Here is a 25,007-nt window from a genome sequence, read left to right on the forward strand (position 1 = left end):
CTAATTTGTAGGATTAACTGAGATGAAAGAATGCAACTAAATGACTGCACTGACATATTGTGTAAGTTTGAGTGTGTGTTTGTGTTCTTTGGGTGAACTTATTGCCAGAGAATGACCATAAGATTTGCAGTAACAACTGCTCGCTTACAGTATGTGTGTGTAAGAGAGTAAAACAAAGATAGAGACACACAGTCTGAGAGTCAGTGTGCTTGTTGGCCTTGATAGCACAGTTGTGTTTGTGTGTGTGTGTGTGTGTGTGTGTTTGTCTGTCTTTTCCAGTAAAGAATGACTCACTGACACAGTCTTTCTAGTCATTCTAAAGATTAGCACATTTTACAAGCTGAGTATAAACACTATCTGCAGAAAATGCTGTTTAGCTGTTACGTGGCACACGTCTGATCATGTCTTAGCAGATCTGATCTTCTGTGGCTTCGTGGCTTCATAACTTTGTGACAAGACTTAGGATTTTGGAAAATGAAAAACAGACAACAAAACAACAAATACTCGTCTGACTAGGTCACAACAAAGCTTGTGGTTAAATATCTATATACAGATATCCCAGTCCAGGAAGATAATGTCCTGAGATACCATGTGTGATTAACTTCATTGTTTCATACTTGTGTACTGTGGCGTTTTTGTTGGTATTGCAATGACTTTAGCGTTGTTTATTGCTGTTATCATGCACCACAAATTGTTTATTATTATTTTTGGGGACTCCATTTTAAAGTGTAAACTAGATAGCTGATCTGAGTTTTTTGGTGTATTTGTCTATTATCCTAATCAGATGCCTCTCATGAGGTTTTGTGATGATAGTTTTAACAAAGCTTCAGTTGACTAATATACAGAACTATTTGTTCCATGTAGAGAGATACATTTGTATTTTATGTGAAAAAGTTTCGATTTATTAACACTTTGTCATGTTAATCTATTAAAACTGTGATGAATCATGAAGTTGCATAACATGATAAAGTGCCTATCCATCTGTTCGATTTATGGGACGTCTGGCTGTAGATTATGTTTCTATCTGAGAGTGCAGAGTGATAAAGTGTCTGACATGCAGCTAGCCATATGGCAGTCACTCTCTGATTTGAAAGGTAGCTGGGCAATAATGAGACACAGATGGTGGCGGTATGTCTATACACACACACACACACTACACAAACCACATGCACATACACACACTGCTACTATATGCTCAATAGACTGTGACATTTCATTTCATTTTTAGTAGAAAGACAGACTTGATTTACATTCAAATACTGTATAATTCCAAAAAGCTGCCTCTGCAGTCAAAATAAAACACACATTGCCTCAACAATAACATCAAATGAACTGGAGAACAGTCATTGACACTGTAGCTGTTACAATATTTGCCTATACCTATTTAAACCTGCAATAGCTTTTTTTGGCCAGTTGGGGGCAGCAAAAATGAGCTGAAACACAACACTGACATACTAACAAATTTTAACTTGAGGTGAATTTGGCAGTTGCCTATCCAGCAGACACAGAGCAACATTAGCATTCGTTTTAAGTAGTGTTTCTGGCCACCAGTCGAATGTAAGTTCAATATTCACTCTGTTTTAGCTCTGGTTTGGCCTCAACCAACTCCCGTTGGAAGTATCATGGTCCTTTAGCTGCTAAATGCTCCACTATGTTCACCAGTTAGTCACTAACTCTACTGCTTGGTGCTGAGCAGGTAGTGTACAGTGGGCTTTTAGAGCTGTTTTTTATTAAAACAGCTACCTGCTGCGACCAAAAAAAAAAGTGAACCAAGACAGTAAAGTTGTGGGTCAAACCAATAAAATGAGCTGAAACGCTCTGTAGAGAGCAGAACTGCAGAGGTGGGTGATAAGTCTCTGCGGGTTCATCACTACGAACGACCCTTTTCACAAGTAGTCATGTGATCCAGTGTTGATAGAAAAATGTTGATTATAGCCGCTTTAATAAGTTATGAGAAAATGACAAGGTGCAGCTACAAATACTTGAAGTAATGTAATTAGATACAAAATTGGCCGGTTTTGCTCTTCGCCATAAGCTTTGGATTTGGAATTGTGCCTGGAGAATCCATTGGTCTCCACTTCCAGCACACGTCTTGATTCATCTGACCACACACACACACACACACACACACACACACACACACACACACACACACACACACACACACACACACACACACACACACACCAGTGTGAGTGAGTATGTCTGGAAATGGTAGAGACAGAGAGGAGGTCTGGGAATGCTGAAGAGGGGGAGAGCCAGGCGGGAGGAGAGGTGAAAAGTTGCAACTTCAGTGCAATATGGATCACATGCTATGGGAAGGAATGCATTTGTCTTTGTAGGAGAGTGAAAGAGCAAATAAAAAGAGGAGGGGAGGAGAGAGGAGGAGGAGGAGGAAAGAAGCGAGGAGGGAGGGATCTAAGCTAAGGCTGCAGCGTGGCTCTGTGTCTGAATGAAAGAACCTCCCTCTCCCACTCTCTCCTGCTGTCTGTATGCATGGCTTCTGTCCACTGCAGCAAGAGAGCACATGTCCAGAGCAAACACAATGAGACTCTCCAAGTGACTTCAAGCTGTAAGTAAATATTTTGGAGAAATTTCGACTGAAGTTTCCATTTTTGTCCCTCTTTCCAAGAAGCTGGAATACTTCTTAGCAATGTGAGGATACAGAGAAGAACTAATTTTTGAGAAAGTGTCATGTGATGGAGATTAAGTTTCGGTTACTGGAAGATTTGGATTTCTCTCTTTGAAGAATTTTATCCACAGGTGCTTTTGTAGATACTCCAACCTCCTCACACCACCTGGACATCTTCTCACCATCAAAATAATTCACTGGATCTGGATCAGTTTGACCTTATCTTATTTACACACAATCATAAGGGCAGCTTGCCATATAAGCACGATGTGTGGGTTGATACATTAAATGGAGCAATTCTGAGTGCTTTGTAGGTCTCTGGCCAACTTGCAGGCAAGTGTGATGTTGGGTCAGTGTCTTTGATACACAAATTCACACTTCTACACACACACACATGGTTGCCTGAAACTGCAGGGACCAGGACATCAAATGAGGACATCTAATACACCAAACTTTTTCAGAAAAGCTAACTTTGAGTCTCACACCTGTGCATGACAGATGCTGTCAGAAATGTAACATGCATTGTTTTAAAACAAGGCTTCCCTCTTCTCACATATTATAGTAAAATATCACACACAAGCCGCTTTGACTTACGGCAGCATTCGGTCAAGAGCCAAGCTATCCTGAACTGAAAGACAGCATCTTCGCACCATGACCCTACAGGCTTGCAATTTGCAGCATGCCCTGCTCCCTCACCTCCTTCTCCCCATCCTGCTGTTGCTCCTCCAGGCCTGGCGGGGGTGCTGTCACCCCCAGTGTTTAGACTACAAGCCTCCGTTTGAGCCCCGGCAACCACTGGTCTTCTGTAAAGAGTATTCCAAGTTCGGATGCTGTGATCTGGAGAAAGATGAGGCGATATCAGTCAAGTTTTACACCATCATGGACAACTTTGACCATTCAGGTTACATATCCTGTGGCAGGTACATACGCAGCATCCTCTGCCAGGTAAGAGAAACATTTAATGATTATAATAATTATGTTTGATTATGTGGCTAAGCTCTCCTCTTCCTGGACATCCAGATGTTAAATAATTGTTATTAATTGTATTTGAATATGTGACACTCCAAGCAAAATGGCAATCTGAAACCACTGCACTGAAAACATGCACCTGTCACCTGCTAGAAACGTGAGATATACAGTCATTGTCACTGTAGAATCCATATGAATCTTTTCCACTAAGTGTTGTAATGACTCTACAGTCCCAGATTTTGTGACCCTAAATATGTCTGTCAGGCAAGGGGTAAATTTGGCGGATGTTTGCAGTCCTAACTTGGAAGCCTGGTTTTGCTGTCCAGTGTGTTACACCAAGGCGTCTTTAAGATGAGCACAGTGAGCATATTTTGAGCAATTTATTTAAATTCAAGAGTATTTATTCCTCTGGCTTATGAAAGGGGATAATAATGGCATTTATATTTCAGTGGACACCAAATAACCACACCAAGCCCAAAGTTTCTGTCTCACTCCAAAGGAAACTGTGGTGTGGTTTGTCAGCGAGAGTCTAATCTCAACAAAGTACAGTAACCAACAAAACATGTGGTTTAATGGCTACACGGAGATGCTGACATCTGTTAGACAGTGCTTACTCGTGCTTGGAGAGCTATACCGCAGTCTTAACTAGCGTTCATGTGTTTTTGATGGGTTAGCTTGTAATTGGGCTTTGTGAAACTAAACAAGCCAAATAATGGAGTGCAACTCTGGTTTCGAATAAAGAACATGAAATGACCATTTGATTGGAACATTACAACTAAATCCAGAGGAAATCCTTTGCGACAAAACTTTGAAAGTATATTTTTGACATAGTGGCACATATGCGATAATAAAATGTCTCATCACACCAAATTATTGACTTGAAATGGTCAAACAATGGCTTGGCTACGCTTTCTCATGTATTCCACAAAGAGTAAAGTATGCTTCATCCCTTCGAGATTCCCAGAAAAACGTGTTTAGTAATTTCTCTCGCATGGGAATGAGTTAGCTGGACTCCAGACCCTGAAGCAGAATGACTGTATGAGAAAAGATTGCAGCGTAAGTTATCAACACAGTTATTGTACTTTTTTCCTTTTTGGTAATCCCACAAAATACACTTTAAAAGTCCAGTGTGTAACATTGACATGGTGTAACAGCAATGGAATATAATATTTATAAGTATGTTTTAATTAGTGTATAATCATCTGAAAATAAGAATCGTTGTGTTTTCATTATCTTAAAATAAGCCGTTTATATCTACAGAGGGAGCTGGTCCCCTTCCACAGAGGCCACCATGTTGCACTGCCATGTTTCTACAGTAGCCCAGAACAGACAAACCAAACACTGGTTCTAGATAGGGCCTTCCGCATTTTTATTGAGTTTCGCGGCCACCGTAGTTTCTCCTACAACGGGAACGGGAGGGTGAGGCGAGCAGTATTCAAATGGTTGCAAACTGCAATTTAACCTACATGCCACGAAATCTTACACACCGCTCCTTTAAAGGTTTCATTACATCATCAGGAAATTTGGCAGAATGTTTTGGACAGTAGCTATCAAGCGTATAAGCTGAAGTCTCCCTACCCTAAGTTGTGGATGGGAAAACTGAATTAACCTGAACTCTATAGAAATCTCAGTGACAGCAGCCAAATGGTGAGTGAATAACACAACATTGTGCAGGGAATCAGGAATTAGTTAAAAAAGTAACTGTTTCTTAGAAGTAAAAACTGAGCAGTTACAACAAACATAATACAACTTCTACACATTTCTTCTTAGATTTGTAGCACTTGCATTCCTTTTAATGACTCACGTTGCATTAGTCTAAAAAAATGTTCTAAAGTTAAATTTCACTGTGATAATTTTATCAGTAATGCAGTAGAATCACAAATACTGCAATTTCCTCAGAGTGGGATTGCAGTCTTTGTTAATGATTAGGGAGTGTTATTTCATTTAATGAGTATTTCTATTTCAGTATCCAACCCTATCTCCTAGAAATTACATTTGTATATTACTAAATTGTTTTCATAATTACGTTGTGGTAACAACTAAGTTTTTGTTTCTTTTCTGAGCTTGCTAATCTCAGACAGATCCCAGCACCAAACTCCGGCCTCTCCTTCATTGGCAGAATGAGCCTTGAAGACGTTCCCACATACTGATTGCATAATTAGATGCTGACTTTGCAGCTCAGACACTAACTACGTGCAGATTGCGAGTGCAAAGAGGTGCAGCACATATTTAGCCTGGCCCATATACAGTACTTCAGATAAAATCTTCATTCTGCAGAAGCCAAAACAAACGGGCTGTGGGCTGTCCCACAAATAACACTTTTATCTTTGATATTAATGCCAAAACAATGGAAAAAACAAACTGCAAGTCTTCCTGGCAGTTTAATACATCATATACTATGTAAAGACAGTGACAAATCCTTTGACTCAAAAATATAGGTTTCTATCATTGTGGTAATTATAGCCTACTTAGGTTCTTTCCAAGCAGAGCATGCTGTCTTGAGTGTAATGACAGTGCTGCAGCGCACGTACGACTTGCAACAGTTAGTCTAGTTAGAGTAAGATATAGCCGGAGTTCAGAACAATGTAAATATGGAAAGCTTAGAGTGGGGTTTCTTTTTTTAACATTACATGCAGACATATTTTTAGTTAGTTAGAGAAAGGAGTTTTCATAAATCATGTTTTCATAAACACGTTGTTTAGACGTTTGGAGCCACTACAGAAGACCCAGCTCCAGTAGATGGTTTGAGGTAAAAGGTGCCCTGGAGGTGGTCAAGTCACCCCACTGCCAGGGTACTTATGCTGGGTAAACCCAGCACACTGAGGCCCTCTGTTCCAGCTGCACTGCAGGAGCTTCCTGGCACTGATATCAATGAGACAGTGAAGAGAGAGAGTGAGAGAGAGAGAGAGAGAGAGAGATGGAGAGAAAGAGATGGAGAGACAGACTGACAGAAGGGACAATTATTAAGTGGATGTGTGTCAGGGAGACAGGAGGGAGATTGTCATCATCCCCTAGCTTAACTGACCAAACAAACAACCATTTCCTCCTCTGGCCACAGGACATATCAAGTTCCTGCAAGAGAGTGCGAGAGAGAGGAGGAGGAAAAGCAAGAGAGAGAGAGAGAGAGAGAGAGAGAGATAGAAAAGCAGTGAAAACAGATATAGTGAAGCATAGATGAAACAGAAAAATAATCAATAAACTCCACAAAGACAGTTAGTTAAACCCCAGCAAAACCCACACTTCAAAACCATTTAGTGAGCACTTATCAGAACAACAGAACAATGAATTAATTGTTTCCCCTGTTGCATTTTTGCTCTGACAGCAGCAGAAAGTTGCAGATGTTCAAGTTTCCAAACAGCACATTAATGCACCATACCACAACAAATCTCAAACATACAGACAATCTACTTTTTTTCTCTTCTCCTTCTCTGACTACAATCACAACTACTGGGACTTTGCATCCATATCCAGTAAGTGAGTCCAGCTAGGATTGACTCTAGCTGGAAAGTTGAGGTACATTTACCTCTCTGTCCATTTTTCTTCCCCCCCTTTTTTTTACCCCTCTCTCTCTCTGGGGGTCCAGTCCAGGTCCAGGTTCACACATTTACCAGCCATCTGTTTGCCATGACTCTTCTCTCTCTTCAATATACTAGAACACCATCATGTGGACCTTTCAGTGCAGTATGGGGAGTCGGGACGACAGATGACTGAAAAAAGGCTTTTATTTCCTGCTTAAGTTTGAATTTCAGTCTATTCTGAACCGTACAGCGTAAACAGCAAATTATAGTAGTTTGAAGTGGCTGCATTGTTAGGGAACAGCTGTTAGTAGTTATATGTATTTATCCTACCCTATGATAGTAGAAGCCAAAATAGGACTGTCTCAGAACAATGGCTGGTTTTTCCATTTCAGATGGTCAAACAGGAGAAGTAAAGACACTGTAGACCAGTGATGCTAGACAATGAACAACTTTAAGTACTCTATGATGTACCTTTTCATTGTACCTTTTGTCCATATATTCCCTTTTCCTGAATAAAAAACACTGTCAGCTTTATGTGAAACAGTTGCATAACTCTTGCTTTAAATAGTGTCTACAGTAAAGAAGATAAATCAAACTGTAAGAAGAGTTGTAAATTCAGTCAATCAAGCTTCCATCTGCTCCACATCCCAGAAGCTGCTTTGATTAACAGAATCAGCAGCTCAGACTGAACACAGCTTTGTTTTGCGTTGTAAAGCTGTTTCCCAGGAAAGCTCTGATCTCTGCCCAGCAATGCACTTTCAGGTCATTTAACAAAGATTCTCTGTTATTGTCAGCTTCTCTGTCTCTTTTTGGTCAATACTTATTTATTTATTATTTATTATTTTTGGCTTTGGTTCATTTCAGGGGTTCCACTGAGGTGGAACAGCAGCTAAAGGGTGTGGACTAAATCAAACAAAGCCAGAAACATAAATGCATAACCAATCAGATTAAACAATGCCACATCAAAAACGTATTAAATTAATTATTTCATGGAGCCCCAAGAAAACTACACAAGGTGTCAAGTGTCCTGTGGGTGCTGCAGGCTTCCCTTTCAACATTGTGTCATTGGGATGATGTGGGCAGATTAAACCTCAAGGATGAACAGGAATTGGGAGGAATTTTATCTTTTATATAGTATAATAGCATGTGGAAATGATTTATATACTATTATATTCAGTATGGGGTCATTATGAGTAGGTCAGTACACAGGCATATTCGCAGGTGAGTCCAACAAATCCAACACAGAAGCCTTAAAACTCAGACTGAATTTACATAACTAATGAAATAACCAAATCATTCAAATTATGAGTATAAATGCATATGCAAACACACAAACATGTGTAACAAACTTCGAGGCACATAAGAAAATAGATTAATAACTAAACCAACACATAGTACACACACAGCAACACCTACATGCACATACACACTCACAGACAGATAACTTTCTTTTCTGTCTTTGTATTAAATTCATAATTAATAATGTGTCATAGTTAATGGGGAGCTTGATATGCACAAAGAAATAAAAGTGGAAACTCTTTATAAGCAATAGATCCAGGTACAAGCACATAGACACATGCAGTGTTAATCACTGAGTTTGCCCGTGTGGGTGTACAAACAAAGTTTGTGCATGTTTACCAGCGAGTGTTTTCTTCCACCAGATTCCTCTTCTTTGTTATAGTTACAGTAGATTATTAACATGCAGTTAGATGATGTAACTCACAGAGTATGAAAGGTGACAGCATTAAAATATACAAGAAATACAACTTTTGTCCACAGTGACATTATTTCTAAAGTGCTTTTGAGACCAAATCGACCACGTACAAAGTTGTTCTGAATAAATGCAGTAATCTCCATTTGTCCGGCTGAGGTTAAGTTTGAGACTGTGACATAATACAACAGAAATGTTACACACATTTATCAGTCCTTGGGAAATATGAGACAACAGCACGCTTGGTCTCAAGGCCTACGACTGCTAAGTGGACTATCAAGAGTCAGTCTAAGCTCTTCTGATGTGTGCTAAATAATTTAAACTTTTTGCCTCCAGTTACTTTTTTGCCAAAATGCCAAATATGTTCTTTGGAAAAGTGTACTCATGTCAACAAATTATCCACTACAAATGAAATGCATGTCACTCTATAATCTGCAGTAGATTCAAGTTTAATTTTTACCGTCATTATTGCTCCCACTGGGCATTAGGCACACACAAAACATGACAGATACTGCACTTAATTGCAAGCCTTGGATCATATTTGTGTTGTGCTAAACATTTTATGAGTAAATAAGTGATCCTATGCTTTTTGTGCTTTGGGCTGTTTCCTGGTGATGATCGGTTAGGCTGATCTGGCACTGAGTGACATAGCACCAGACGACCGCATGATGGTTTGGGTGTTCGTGCCTCGCTGTGCCTGCAGCTTGCCATTCTGGGTGTGGACAGTGTGGTTGTGACTTAATAACTGACTGGACTTTCCTGAGATCCATTTATACCAGGCTGCACTCAGACATCCTGTATATAACCCAGGCCTGACCAGTCATAGTGAGGCGGTGAGGAGTTGCGGTGGAATAAGCACAAAAATCCTATACTTATGTGATCCTACATGTCCTTAACTTTCCCTCTGAGATAAACACATCGGCTTAAAAGAGGGTTAATAAGTATAGACATTGATGAAGATCTATACATATGGAACCAGACACAGATTTCATAACAAAATGTCTGCATTTATGTAAATCATCTTTCCCTTTGCAGGAGTGTTCTCCATATGCTGCCCACCTGTATGATGCTGAAGATGCTAACACACCCATGCGGATGCTGCCTGGACTGTGCGGCGATTACTGCTCCGACTACTGGCAGCAGTGTCGGTACACAGTCAGTCTCCTCTTGGAGGACTCGGGGAGCCCGCAGCAGTTTGCAAACCTGACTGCAACGATCGAAGAAGATCGCAGAAAGTTCTGTGACTTCCTGGAGCTGAAGGACAAACAGTACTGCTATCCTAACGTATTGACAAATGCAGGTATGGTGTGGACATGTGGGACAGATGTTTATGTTCAGCAGCAGGCACACACACACACAAATGTACCAATGAACGCTCAAACATGTCTGTCAGGTTGAGGTGAGGAAAAACTCGGAAGATAAACTTATTTTATTACTCCTACTTACATAAACAACCAACAAGAATAAACAGGTTGTGATAGATGGAGAAAACAGGATATAAACTAAATTCCCATTGGTATGGACCTGCGCTAACAAGAAAGTCTAATTATGATTTATGAGCAGACATTGCCACTCCTTGCTAGTCTGCACATAAGATTGTTGATTTTTAAGACATAAGCAGAATTTTTGCTTATGGGTGCAGCAAAGAGATCATGTCAAAGAACAGAAGCATGGTTAGAAAATTGGAGATTTGCCTGGATAGATACATATATAGCACATGACAATATTTATTGTGGAATAATAGCAGATAAAGTGAGCGAGGCCATGAATTATATAAATTAGACTAAGGTGGTTAAAGGCATTATAAGACTTCACTCAAAGGTTTTTTGTTTTGGTGCAGAGTCAGGCAGTAGTATGTTGTATTTGTTGAGGATTTTTAATGCTAACCTTAAGAAACCTGGAGAAAGGAAGCTGTACTAAGTCTCAGACACACAATGCAACTTACCCCTCAAACCCCTGTTTTTGTGTGCTTATAATGATCCACTAGTCATGTCCTTTTACTCCTGGTTTCCTTTCTCATCTCCTGTATCCTCTGTTCTGTCCCCAGAGCTAAATGCTAACCTTGGCTTTGTACGTGAGGATCCCAAAGGATGTCTGGAGCTGTGCTTGCAGGAGGTTGCCAACGGGCTCCGTAACCCTGTGGCCATGATCCATGCAGATGATGGAACTCATCGATTCTTTGTGGCGGAGCAGCTGGGTTATGTGTGGGTGTATCTGGCCAACGGCTCCAGGATCGACCGTCCTTTCCTCAACCTCACCCATGCTGTGCTCACATCGCCGTGGGCTGGAGACGAGAGGGGATTCCTCTGCATAGCCCTACACCCAAGGTTCATACTTTCATAATAATAGTACCACTTATCTGTGAGGGTTATGCAGAGATATTAACAAAAACATTTTTTTATGATTCTCAGTGGAAAAGGTCACTGTGCTTAGGTGTGAAGTACGACTTCTTCTGCTTCTTTTCTGTGAATAGGTTGAACACTGTCAGAAAAGCCTACGTGTATTACTCTGTGTCTGTCAAGAAGGAGGAGAGGATACGTATCAGCGAGTTCACACTGTTAACACATGATGACAACCAACTAGACCACTCCTCTGAGAGGTGAGGAGAGAAGTTCAGAGTCAGAGAAACACAAGTAGAAACAAAGAGATTTTTTTATTATATTTGTGTTGATAGTGCAAGACTTTTATTTATAATGTGTAAGTTCAGGTAATGGTACTTGTATGTCAGTAAGGGAGCATTTTCCATGTTTTGTATCTTGTGTCGTGTAGCACATGTCTATACATGCACCTGTTGTTTGTCTTGGTTCAGAACCATCCTTGAGGTGGTAGAGCCGGCATCCAATCACAATGGAGGACAGCTTCTATTTGGCCATGACGGGTATCTTTACATCTTCATTGGTGATGGTGGTCGAGCTGGGGACCCATTTGGAAAGTTTGGCAATGCACAGAACAAGTAAGTATAAGTCAACAAATGTAGGTGCTTGAGGGAGGGGTGTGATTATGTTGACTTCAGTATTTCTTAACACTGCACATCAAATTCCTCATGTAGCACACTGTCGTTAGCAGCACATCTGTGACGTGAGCTCAGGAAACGTTTGACTCATAATTGTTGAATTGAAAAATCAGTCAGCCTTATATGTAATTTAAAATAATATACCAAAATAAGATAAACACATTCTTTTGATTGCTCTAGGAGGTTGTTAAAATTTTAAATGATAAAAGGTGCTCATCATGTAAAATTTTACCAGACACCTTGACGTTGTTGAGATGTTGGCTACATGCCAAAATACCAAAGTCTAGTCAGAACCAGCCAGCTCTGACAAAAATGAGTTCCTGTTAATTAAATTCCAGTTAAATTAAGTCTAATGAAAAGGATCAAAATTATGGAGAAGATAAACTTCAAAACTGTGCAGACGCTCAAGTTGCTCAGTGGCAAATATAAATGATAGCTTTTTGAAGACTGGTTATTTTCCACTCATATAATGCAAATTATCACTTCATGGGTACAAATTAGTCATGACATGTATCCTTAACACATGCCAGGCCCTGTAGAGCACTTTTAAAAAATAAAGATTGCATTAATTTATTTATTGTACATACTCTAGGGTTCATTGAGAAGATCTCATTTATGTCTTCTTTGAAATGAGGAGTGTTGAACACCTTTGGAAGGGACTGTGATTGGATTAACAGCACGCCACCAAAGATTCCAGTGTGATTGAACTGTCCAATGATACGGAGGGACTTCCATTAATAGACTACATATTTGAATGGTGGGGAAATGTCAGACTGGATGTACAGTAACCCCTGATATTGTATGTTCATTCTGTAATATGCATAGATGTGTTATTGACTGACAGTTATCATTTTCCAATTTTTAGCTGGATGTACCAGACAGAAATGGCCTGTAGTTCCCAATCTTTAGGTTTTAGCAATGAAAAATAAAAGATTAAACCAAGGAGAGGTGGCATGATGTGTTTATGCCAAGAGGAGTGTGTTATGTTTAGGAAAGTTCAGGACCCAAAAGCAGAACTCGGACAAGGCACTGGAATAATACAGATGGTTTTATTAACGAAGTGGGGACACAGATGAGTTTGAAGGAGCTGGTTTAAGAGTCCCACGAAGGGAGCCGGGCTGGCAGGCAGACAGGCTGATAATGGCAGGCAGGCATCCAACACTGGATGAGGTGAAACTGAGACACAAGGAAGTTCACAGATTAGAACGAGTACTACTGGACACAAGTGATAACAAGCAGGTTTGGCCATGCATTAATACCACATAAGCAACCTTAACAATCTAGCAAAGACTGGAGAGGAGAGCCGGGGTTTTATACTGCAGGAGCTTGATGACAGGATGAGTTGCAGGAGTGCAGGAGTGAGGTGGAAAACCACGCCGAGACATGGACACACACACACACACACACACACACAGAAAACAAAACAGGGGACGAACAGGAGACACAAGGGAGGGGAGAGAACAACTGGAGACATAAGAAATTAGGGATAGGCAGAGAAAAAATACCCTTCTTATCTTTTAAATTCATAGACAGGCTAAAGCTAAACTTGAATATTAATGGCATTGTTTATCTCAAAAACCAGTCCAAAATCAGAGCAGAACTGTGGCTGATGAAAACATTAATTTTTAAGTATCAGCAGCAGGTTAATGACATAGTTTACGAAACATTTAGTGAGGTTTATCTGAGACACTGACACCTTTTCTCCAGACAGAGTTTAGCTCTTTAGCTGTTTCTGAAGGGTTTTGTTGACGTGCTGTATTAGCTGTTCTGGGAATGAGGGAGGATACACCCTGCCAGGTCTAATATTGACACTACACATTGCAGACGGCCACACGCTGGTATGTGGAGGGGAGAGAGAGTGAGAGAGAGACAGAGAAAGTGAGGGAAAGAGAGAGAGAGAGAGAGAGAGAGAGAGAGAGAGAGAGAGAGTGGAAGGTGGGATTGGGAAGAGTGGAAAAGGGGTATAAGGAGAGAGTGCAGAGGGAGGAGAAAGGTGCAAAGTGAATGAGAGGAGAGGAGTACTTAAGACTGAAAAAAGGATGGAGAGAGGGATAGTAAGGAAAGAGGAAAAGTACAAACTTAGAGATTTAGCTCAGATGGATGGACGGTGAGAAAGGTGAAGGTAGAGTGGACAGTAACCAAAGACAGGAGGGAGTGTTAAAGGAGGGAGGAGAATCAGTGCAAGGGTGAAGAACACAGTTGCAGAGCTAATGACATAGATGGAAAAGAGAAAAAATTTATGGAAAATAAATAGCTGGGAAGTTCAATGCAGAGGAAGTAGAAAAAGAGGATGATGGGACAGCGTAAGGGGACTTTGGAGTTAAAGAAAGGTGAAGCATAAGTTGGAAAGTAAAATTAAAAGATTCAGGTCCAGGTTTTTTTTTTTTTTTGTATCTGGCTTAAAAGAGCGCTCACTCAGCCACTCAGTCAGTCAGTCACCTCATCTTTCTTACTCTCTCATCTATTCTCTGTGTTGGATAGGTCAACGCTCCTCGGCAAAGTGCTGCGTGTTGATGTCGACAACAATGATGATGGCGCCCCGTACAGTATTCCTTCAGACAACCCGTTCTTGGGGGAGAAGGAAGCACGACCCGGTAAATCCCTTAAAATATTCTATATGTGTGGTACAATGCAATTATGACTGGGAGACTTTTAAGATGAATTGAACAGTGAAGATGAATGGCACAATTGTAAATATTATTCTAGACTTTTTTCGAAACAGCTCACATAATGTGTGACTGCAGTGGGACTGTCTCTTTTTACTGAGGAAAACATGAGTCAGCAAATGAAAATGAATCTCACTAAACACTGCCATTTTCAAACAGAATAAAAAAAAAAAACATGTCTTGAGGCTATGACGAAAGCTAAATGACAGTTCATTCCAGAAATATATGCCTTTAGTTTCAGTATACAGCCTCACAAGGGATGTACGCCATTTGTGTCAACATGTAAATATCTTTCTCCCTCTCTTTCCAGAGATTTATGCCTATGGAGTTCGCAACATGTGGCGTTGCTCCATTGACCGTGGTGACCTCGCTACAGGCCGTGGCAGAGGCAGGATGCTTTGTGGTGACGTAGGCCAGAACAAATATGAAGAGGTGGACCTCATTGTTAAAGGTATGATGATTTTAGTTTGACTTCACTTTGGAGAGAGATTTTCCTTTTTAGCATGAATACTTCTGTTCAATCGTTCAAGATTTCTTTCACATCACCCGAAGAAATTGTTCACTCTTATATGAGATGGCTGTCATTGTCTACTCATCCCCGTGTCACATACAGTTAAACTGTTCCCTCAAAGACCACACAGACAGTGAGTCAGACATCATAGTTTAATGTGAGTCTCCTCCCTAACAATTAAGGTTAATGGGATCTGGTTATGCAGAAATCCAAAAAGGGCATGCAATAAACATCTAATTACAGCTGGTGGAGCATAATCCATGTTTCTTTCTCTGGCCAAACAATAGTTGTTTTAGTTTTATTTCAGTATATTTACTGCATTGTGAATCAATTCAGTTTAGAAAGAATGGTACTATAGAAGTTGCACTAACTTTGTCAATACATGTTTAAAGGAGGCAACTATGGATGGAGGGCCAAAGAAGGCTTCAGCTGCTACGATCGCAAACTCTGTCAAAACTCCTCGCTAGGTAAGGTCACTTTCTGGGTTGCTTTCATTCACTTTGGAGTCCATAAACTAAAACAAATATTTACACAGACAGAAACAAAGTAGCTTCTGCAGAATGGTTACAGATGTGAGCTGTGATGCGCTATTATGATTTTCACTTTCTACGATTGACACTACTGAGAAGGATTAAAGTGTTACATTATATGTACTGTTACTGTTAAAAGCTGTGAAAGCCTCTTAACAGGAATTTTTGTTAAATTTAATTTGGATTAATTTATTTTCATGGTCAAGTTTGTGGGCTCAATTAACTTTACATATGCTTCTAAAGTGAAAAACAGTGTTAACTGATGTGTTGTTCTATGTCTAGATGACATCTTGCCTATCTTTGCCTACCCACACAAGTTGGGCAAATCAGTGACAGGAGGATACATCTACAGAGGTTGTCAGATGCCCAACCTCAACGGACTCTACATCTTTGGGGATTTCATGAGTGGGTATGTGTCAAATCAAAATTCTAGACATTTTCTTTAGACAAATTCTCACCCATCCCTGCAGAGACCCAGGGTGGAGACTTGTTTCAAAATATGCAGCCTATTTAAAAATTACACAGCTCTGTCTGTGTCCTTTGATTGTGGACTTTTAGCCAAACCTTCTCTTCAGTTTTTTTGTGAAGCCACTGCAACATCAAGTATTACAGTAAGTGTGGCTGGAGAAACACAAACACTTTCAATAAGGTGTGCAATAAGCATGCGCTATCGTGCTTGATTTCATATTTACAGTAAAAATACACGTATATGAAAGTATTTATGGGGATAGGTGTGTATATTTGTGCTTATGTGCTGTTTGTTTCTGTTTAGGCGTCTGATGTCTCTGAAGGAGAATGTCACCGCAGGTGAATGGCAGTACAATGAGATCTGCATGGGGAGAGACCAGACCTGCAGATTCCCCAAACTCATCAACAGTTACTATAAATACATCATCTCTTTTGCTGAGGATGAAGCAGGTAATAACTGTGTGTGTGTGTGTGTGTGTGTGTGTTTACTTCTCATGTGTTGCCACCAAGCATCACATCACTTATTTAGATGTGGTACAAGGAAGAAAGAACCTAACAACATGTAAAGAAACAGTCATTGTAACCTACATATATTTTGCATGATTAAAAGTCATTGCGGTGTGGTACAGTTTATTAAAAAAAAACTGGATTATGTAAAGTTAAGTGATATATTCAAAGGGTGTGTTTCCTTGAAGTGTAATTTTTGTACTTGTGGAATTTTTGACAATATTAAATTACTACTAAACTGCCTCCATTTCTGAGAAGTTAAGAGGACCCAGTAGAGGGTTTGATTTGACCTTAAATCTGGTTTGAATTAAAGAGACTGCTGATTTACTAGGGAGAGCGTTGTGCACATGCTGCTGGTCTTAAATAATCTCTTCCCTCCCTCTGAAAGTGCCTCTGAGGAGATTTAAGTTGAAAAGTTCAAGCAAAGTCCAAATCCTTTTCTGTACACATATTTTGTAACTTGTTATGTGTCCTCGCCTGTTTTGCTGTTTTTCACCCTCTCTCCTCTGCTTTCTTGTTCTTTCTGTCATTCCAACTCATTGTAAATGTGTCCCTCCCTCCCTTCCTTCCTTTCTCCCTGCCGTTCACCACACCTCTCTTTCTTTCTTGCCAAAATCCTTCTCTCTGTTTGGTCAATGATTCTTTCTCTTTGTCTTTTACTCTCCACCTATCTCTGTCTGCCTCCCTCTCCCTCTCCCTTTCCATCTCTCTAGGTGAACTGTATTTCTTGGCCACGGGAGCCCCGAGTGCCACAGCCAGAGCAGGAGTCGTCTATAAGATAGTGGACCCTTCCAGGTAGCTAACCATTACAACCTTCAGCAACAAATACACTTTCATCATACCTACAGGGGTGTGTGGTGTAGGTTAGGGCTTACTGATCAAATTAGAGACTGCTTCTAAAATGACAAATTTTTCTAGACTATGATTGGGCTGTTAGGTCAAACTGCTATGATGGTCCCAAGTAATCGGAACACTGTTCATTGTGGGTTATGTAGACCTTGACTAAAAAAATATTACATTACTTATTGCTGAAGTAGAAATAGGATTACATATTGTTACCAGCCAGTCTCATTACATTCCATGATGATAAGTAAGCTTTCTATGAGATTTCTTAATGAGGAACATGTCCAAACCCAATCTACATGGAATATCCTCCTGATTTTCTTATAACAGCATAGCATGGAGGCTACTCTGTCAAGATATTGCGAAAATGACTGAGTTCAGTATTTTGTGTTTTTATTTTATTATTATATCCAAAATATGCATAAATTAAAGTCAGAGCCTGACTGATATGGGATTTTTAAGTCCAATAATGATATATTGATATTGTTAATAGTTGATCCTATTTTTTGTTTTTGCATAAGCACATGACATAAACAAGCATCTTTGATATAAGATTTGTACTGAGCAGGGCATTTTTATTTTGAAAAATTAACCTCTCAGTGCTCTCTTCTGTCAGTGCTTTCTGCACTACCACAAACATATCTTTGGAATTTCTGTGCTGATCTTTCTTGTTGCTTATTGACTGTGATATACATAGATACAAATGTCTAAGTGATAAGCTAATATCAGCTGACATATTGACCAATTTACCAGTGTAGCTCTAGTTAAAGTAGAATAGCTGATCTTAGAATACACTAACATTACGTAAAAAGTACTTTAAAAAGCTACATAACTCAAGAAGCATGTAATAGGTTGCATGTGTGTGCTAATTTTTCCTCTCCTGACTACACAGGCGAGCACCGCCTGGAAAATGCAGCATTAAGCCTTTACCTGTTAAGATAAAGGGAAAACTGATTCACTTCCACCCCAAAGAAGGTAGGGGAAATCTTACAATAATGTTTCTTTCTCTTAGAACACTTCCCTGTTACCTTCTGGTCCACTTTTGGTTTCTCCGTGTGTTTTCTCATTTTAATTTTATTGTTGCTCTTGATAGAAACAATAGACTCTTAGCCATATGCACTACCAAAACATTATCGGAGCTTTATCTGTTGAGTGCTAACAAAATAATGATGTCTATTATTCTCATTATCTTTTCAATGTGAAACATGCAGTTATATAATAAGGACACATGTATCAAAGTCTGGAGAGTTTTTTATGCTGTACAAATGTCTTTATTTCTTCCTTTTCTTGTTTGCAGAGTTTGTAATCAACAAGAAACCAACCACCACACCTGTACCCACGACAACCACAAGAAAAACTACAACAACGACAAAAACACCACCAAGAAGAAAATCACCAATAATAATAATAAAACCGCCAATGCCAACAAGAAAAACAATAAGAAAAACACCACTACGACCACCACCAACAGCAACAACAACAAGAAAAACAACATTACAGACAACGGGAAAAACAACCAGAAAAGCACCACCACCAACAACAACAACAACAAGAAAAACAACATTACAGACAACGAGAAAAACAACAACGAGAAAAACACCAACAACAACTATAAAAGCAACAACAACAATAAAAACAACCTCAGCAACAACAATAAAACCAACAACCGTACCAACAACTGTCCAGACGGCCATGGCAACAACCCCCGCCACAACCACACCCACTGGTAGGCCTACTGGTGCACCTGTTAACCAAGCCAGCTCCACTGATTACCCAACCACTAGGTCCACTATTCACACAGCCACTAAGTCAACTGTTAGGAATAACATTAAACCCACCAGTAGACTAGTTCACACCTTTGTGTGGGGAGAAGCCACCAGCATCAAACCAGGTGGTTTCTTCTTCTGCACTCTATTTTTGCTTTACATTTTAACATGCTAATAGCTAAATTAACCTTTTCAAACTCTCCATGGGTCTTTTTTAACCAGTTTGATCAGTAACAAATATTGCATCGTTGAAATGGACTTACTTCTTGCTATTATAGCGTTATTTATTTAAAACTCCATGATAGTGAAAATGGCCAAAAATCTTTTATTGCAGCTTGTGTGTTCTGATATGTTAGACATGAGCTACCTACCTCTCAGGTATTTTAGTATAGTTTAGTATTTTTGTTTTTCTTGCATAGTTAAAATAGAAAAAGATGATTTAACAGGTGCTAAAAAGCGAAGAGAATAATAAATTACAGTAAAACAGCTAGTAGGCTTAGTTGATAAATGAGTAAGTAATATATTTATTTTAAATTATTTTCTGTTTTTTTTTGGCGACACAGTAATAAAAAAACTGTTTTACATAAAATAATTGAAGTCACAATCATTTTTTATTGTTTTAAATCAAATAATCAAATTATCTATTAAAATAGTCAATTTTAATAGGTTAAATAGCCTATAATTTATATTTACCACTTCTGAGACTCCTTAAATCAATATGCACCCAAAGAGGTACTTCTTTGATGCAATTTTGTTACTTTACTTATGCTTCTTATCACTCTTTGCACGTAATTTACATTTCAAACCCCACATAGAATCTGTAAAATCACTTAATTAAATGCTAGTAAAATTACAGTAGTGTTCCAAAAGTAGTCTTCCAATGTCTCAACTTTTGCTTATGTTCTGCTTACTGACCGAAAGCAAATTAAGGACAAGTTTGCCTGTATAGATGTGGAGGGTGAGCCTTTTGCATACGTTTGTGTCAAACTCAGGTGCAGGGGAATTAGCTAAAGTGGCATTCATTCCCAACTTTAATTCCTGCTAGCATGTTATTCTTTGGCTGGTACAAGAGACTAAAGCAGGATAAATGGTCTTTATTTATGTGTGGGTATTTGCACTACTTTAATTTAAATCAGGTACTTTGGCATTATTTATTATTATTATTTTGAATAAATGGTTATGCATCAGCCTCAGTTTGGACATTCATCTTTGTGTGTCTGTGTTTATGTCTTTCCTTTGCCTGTCTTCAAGGACAATATTGCTTTAAATGACTTTAGTGAAATCTGAGCTTTGTAAAACATCTCAGTTCTCAAATTACCAATTTGTTGTATTAGTTAAAGATATGTTCAACATTTTGAAAAATATGCTTATTTGATTTCTTGCCAAGATTTAGATGAGAAGATCAACACCCCTCTCATATTTGTCTGTTAAATATAAGGTGACAACCAGCAGCTGGTTAGCTTAGCTTAGCATACAGACTGGAAACAGCTATCCTGGTTCTGTCCAAAGGTAACAAAATTGGGCTACCAGCACCTCTAAAGCTTTCTAATAAATACGTTAAAACTCATCTTACTTTTTACAAAAAAACAAAGTGCATAAACAAATATTTGTGGTTTTACAGACGTTATGTGCTGAACTATTACTTGGCCAGATGCAATGACTTCCTGGATGTTTTTACACTTCTGTTTTAATGTGTTAAAAGTGAACCAAATAATATCATAATTAGAGAGCTGATAGGTTGATTTTGTTACCTTTGGACAGAGCCAGACTAGCTGTTCCCCCCTTGTTTCTAGTCTTTGTGCTAAGCTAAGCTAACCAGCTGCCGGAAGTAGCTTCATCTTTACCGTACAGATATGAGAGTGGTATCAATCTTCTCATCTAACTCTCAGCAAGAAAGCAAATAAGCGTATTTCCCAAAATATTGAACATATCTTTAACTAAACTATTACTTTAAAGAAAAAATTTTTAACACATAACTATATATATTCAAATAAAGAGGGTGATTCTGTTTCTCCCTCAGGTTATCGCACAACCATCATGACTTCAGCTGTCTCTAGGATTGCTCAAACCCCAATCAACACCCCACCTCCAACCAGGAGACACGAGAGACCCCTTCAGTACCCCCCTCGAACCACCCCCCAACCTTTAACCTCAACACAACCTCCTTCTTCTCCATCCACAACATCCCTGAAACAACCCCAGATGGCTCTGACCTCTGCACTTTACCCTGAGCATCCTGGAGCATTGACCACACCTAGGCCACCATATTGGAGCCAGAAACCCACGGCATCAGACCACAAGCCCCAGAGACCACCAATCAACACAACACTGCCTAAATCACAGGAAGAGAGGCAGTGGCTTGGAGAGAAGCTGGAAAGCGCTGGGGAGGGTAACCAAGTATATAAGAGGCCTCGAGGAAGAGGTAGAGGTCACGGTTACAAGAGACGTAGAAGGCTGCGGGTCGGCTCAGTGCGTCTGGTAAGCGTTGATGGTTTATCAGATCGAGGTAGAGTGGAGATCTTTATCCGTGGTGAGTGGGGGACAGTGTGCGATGACCTTTTCACCAGCAAAGCAGGTACTGTAGTGTGCCGACAGCTCGGCTTCACAACGGTGTTGGCGGTGATGAAGAGGGCTGCGCTGGGGGAGGCAGACAGCAGCGTCAGGATCCTGTTGGATGACGTGGAGTGTGAGGGCGGGGAGAGATCGCTGCTGGAGTGCAAGAGATCCAGGGTTGGGAAACACAACTGCTCACATGGGGAAGATGTAGGGGTGATCTGCCGTTAGCACAGAGGGATGAAAGTAAAAGAAAAATATAGGAAGGAAAGGAGGAGACAGTGGAGTGATGTACAGTTATCACATACAGGAAGTGACAGGAAGAGAAGAAGAGAGTATTTGAAAAAGGTACAGGGTTTTTAAAGAGTGCACATTTTTAAGCATTAATGTTGATGATGTCAGTTTGCTAAAATTTCCATGAATTGTATTTTTTCATGTTTTCCAGTTTTACCTATTGATGTTTCATTTTTCATTTCCCATCCACTGCTAAATGCAAATAATTTCCATGTACATCACCTTAAAATACTGTCTGTGTGTTTTTTTTACACAAACCAGAGGCGCAAACTCACTCAGTCCACTGTTTTGTAAAATCTAACCAAGTACATAACATAAGTTATTATAGATTATAGAGAATATCAACACATAAACCATTATTCCAGATTTCAGTTACAGTACTTAGCCTACCTATTCCTAGCCAAGGGAAGCTCAGGTACTTCTCCAACACTCATTATTAACCACTGTGTAACGAAGGGCCTGGTCATATCAGCATTTATTAGAGTGATTCTGTGATTCAGACTGAATCAAGTAATTTCAGTGGAATTGCTTGCAAAAGCTGCTGAGAACTGAACTTTGACATGCAAATGTGCATTGTTGATCATCCAATTACCCTACTCTACTTAGAGTGTAAATTGTTCAACAAGAGAGATGCAGCATGATTTGCGGTCAGTCATGACACAGCAGTGGATGGTACGTACCCTTGAAATAACCGTGCTGACTTACTGTCCAGTTAGTGAACAAAAGTCCAAATAGTCACTATGTCACCAAGCTTCATGCACCACCCAAATGAATTTCGCTATGCCACATTCTGGTTTATAAAAAAACATACTCAGTCTCATTAGTATTGTTCTCGGTAAAGATGGCGACAGTTGATGAAGGATCATTGTTAGGAGAGTGCAAGTGATAATAATACCAAGTTGTTTGATGTTTGTCGTTTTACTTCTTCAAGCATCAACACATGTTTTTTTCATGAATACAAATGATTTTGATTTACTCAAAAACGGTCAACATTTAGGAAGTCTTGTAGAAACGTTAATCATATTCTGGCTGTGTGTTCTGTTTACAGACTTACATCCATGAGGCAAAAAGACAGCATATAGATAGTCAATTGTGTTCTAGGAAGATATTTGTATTTTTGTATTGCATAATTTCAGCAGGTCTATTTTCTAAAGCAACTTTTTACAATTTGCATTTTGATACCTTTTTGAATGTAGTTTTAAGATGAACAAAAATCTAAAGAATTTTAACAAGGAAATGCTGGACATTCTGTGTGATGAATGTAATAAAAAGTTTCCAGTTTTATATGAAGAGACTTGAGGGCACAGAGTGCCTGTGATACGAATAAAGTTTTACTGCAAAATGACTACTTGTAATTCTCCATTATTCTCTGCCAATGTATTCTAATGTGCTGAAGATGGCTAACATCGATTTTTCTCTGTTCTTCCCATTATGTGGCTCTGTGAGTGAGATGGTGTCCTTGGTTCCCACATATTTCCAAAATCATCCACTGTGTTGACAACAGATTTTAGGAAACCCTGTGGAGAGTTTTTAACATCCCACTTTTTCTCACCTTGTAACTGTGATCAAACGGAAAAGAGTACGATGAAACAGCAATATTATTGATCAGCATTGTCAGATCGCCAATCTTGAGTCACCATGTGTTAGCCAGGCACTCTGCAGTTCTCAACACACACACACACACACACACACAAACATTGTGTGACCAGATGGAAAGAAGAAAACGTTTAGTATTTCTCTGGGTTAACACACTTTCTTGGAGAAGATACCTTGTAGGCATTTAAGATATTCAACAACATCTTGCTATCTGGATGAGAATTTGTTTTGGGGGTGAGAAGGTCGAGCTGTCTTGCCTTGTTATGTACAATGCTTTCAAGGTTTAGACAGAAAAACAGGAAAACAGACTGGAACAGATTCCAGTGCTGATGAGTTATACTGTAGCTCTAAAGGAATCACAGTGCAGTGAAGTGGAAGGCAGTACACAGAATTTTCTTAATAATTTCTATAAAATTTGAAATGTTAAAAAACCCCACAAAACTGTTCTACAATCATTGTGGGGGTTTTCAGTTTTGGCTAATTACTTTAGGGAAATGTTCTTCCATTCCCTTCCTGTAAACCCCCCTAATTTTTTCTCCATCTTGCATTTTTGTGTAATGTTTCCCCATGGAAATCGGTTAAATCATCATAAAAATACACAGGCCAAACGGTATTTAATCAACAAAACACATTTGTGGTAGAAAAGAATCAGTGGATGGTTTTGACAGAACAATGTACTGTAATACATGTAAGAATAGATTAGCATACAAGAAAAAAAGTTGATTTAACCCCTCATCTTGCACTGACCTCTGTTGGTGGAAAGTTTCATGTCTATTGAATGTGAGAAAACACCCGGTAGTGTTGTCATTTTGCACCATAGTGTAAAACTTCGTAATGGTTTTAATGTGAAAATTACTTCACATAATAAAGATTTGTTTTCCCAACTGTTTGTATCTACATTATTTGAAGACTGAATTTACACCATTTCTACATTGCCTTTTTGGAGAGGCAATTTTGACGACGCCCATGTAACAATGCTCACTAACTATGCTGCAAAATATCAATATCACACTGCATTAGTGTCAAATCAGACAACACACACATATTAAAGAGTTGCTCTTTTTTCAGATGTAACACAGGAAGAAGAGCAAAACATAACTGTGTAAATATGTGATGTGCTGTCATTGAGTATTGCTAATAGATCATACATTTTAAGTAAAGACAGGAAAAAAACTGTAGTTAATAAATGCATATATCAGACTAGCTGTCTGTCAAACAAATGTGTCTGTTTTGTCCCATGCACTGTAATGCTTTACAGTTCATTACACACCAATAAATCTAATGTGCAACGCAATGAGGTTGGTATGAATGAATGACAATGAAAAAAAGCGTGTGTGTGAACATCACATGTGTGTCTGTGGGTGTACAGTATGTGTCTATCCTGTCTTTTGTAGAGGGAGGCAGTCATGTGTCAAGTTTTATCACCAATG

The 25,007-nt window shown here is 39.3% G+C and overlaps 1 protein-coding gene across 2 annotated transcripts; it reads left to right on the forward strand.

Moving 5' to 3' along the window:
- The first annotated feature begins 2,432 nt into the window (after positions 1–2,432).
- On the forward strand, positions 2,433–23,326 carry si:ch211-136a13.1 (HHIP-like protein 1). Of its 2 annotated transcripts, XM_044203621.1 has the most exons (15): positions 2,433–2,572; positions 3,362–3,577; positions 9,866–10,130; positions 10,878–11,157; positions 11,304–11,429; positions 11,640–11,783; positions 14,325–14,437; positions 14,820–14,960; positions 15,413–15,487; positions 15,833–15,959; positions 16,323–16,468; positions 17,239–17,320; positions 18,261–18,343; positions 18,666–19,094; positions 21,155–23,326. In XM_044203621.1, the coding sequence occupies exons 2-15, from the start codon at positions 3,512–3,514 to the stop codon at positions 21,916–21,918; spliced, it is 2,841 nt and encodes a 946-aa protein (XP_044059556.1). In that variant the 5' UTR covers positions 2,433–2,572; positions 3,362–3,511; the 3' UTR covers positions 21,919–23,326. The 2 variants fall into 2 exon arrangements, with proteins under 2 accessions (XP_044059556.1, XP_044059555.1); XM_044203620.1 differs by having other exon boundaries at positions 2,441–3,577.
- Positions 23,327–25,007: the final 1,681 nt, after the last annotated feature.

The sequence above is a fragment of the Siniperca chuatsi genome, linkage group LG7 (assembly GCF_020085105.1).
Source record: "Siniperca chuatsi isolate FFG_IHB_CAS linkage group LG7, ASM2008510v1, whole genome shotgun sequence".
NCBI classification, from domain to species: Eukaryota; Metazoa; Chordata; class Actinopteri; order Centrarchiformes; family Sinipercidae; genus Siniperca; species Siniperca chuatsi.

Bases quoted from the DNA above. Each gene is read 5' to 3' on its own strand.
- si:ch211-136a13.1 (XM_044203620.1), top strand. From the start codon at position 3,284: ATGACCCTACAGGCTTGCAATTTGCAGCATGCCCTGCTCCCTCACCTC. The intron at 15,488-15,832 runs GTAAGGTCACTT...TTCTATGTCTAG, and splicing joins CTGTCAAAACTCCTCGCTAG to ATGACATCTTGCCTATCTTT. The intron at 15,960-16,322 runs GTATGTGTCAAA...GTTTCTGTTTAG, and splicing joins TTTGGGGATTTCATGAGTGG to GCGTCTGATGTCTCTGAAGG.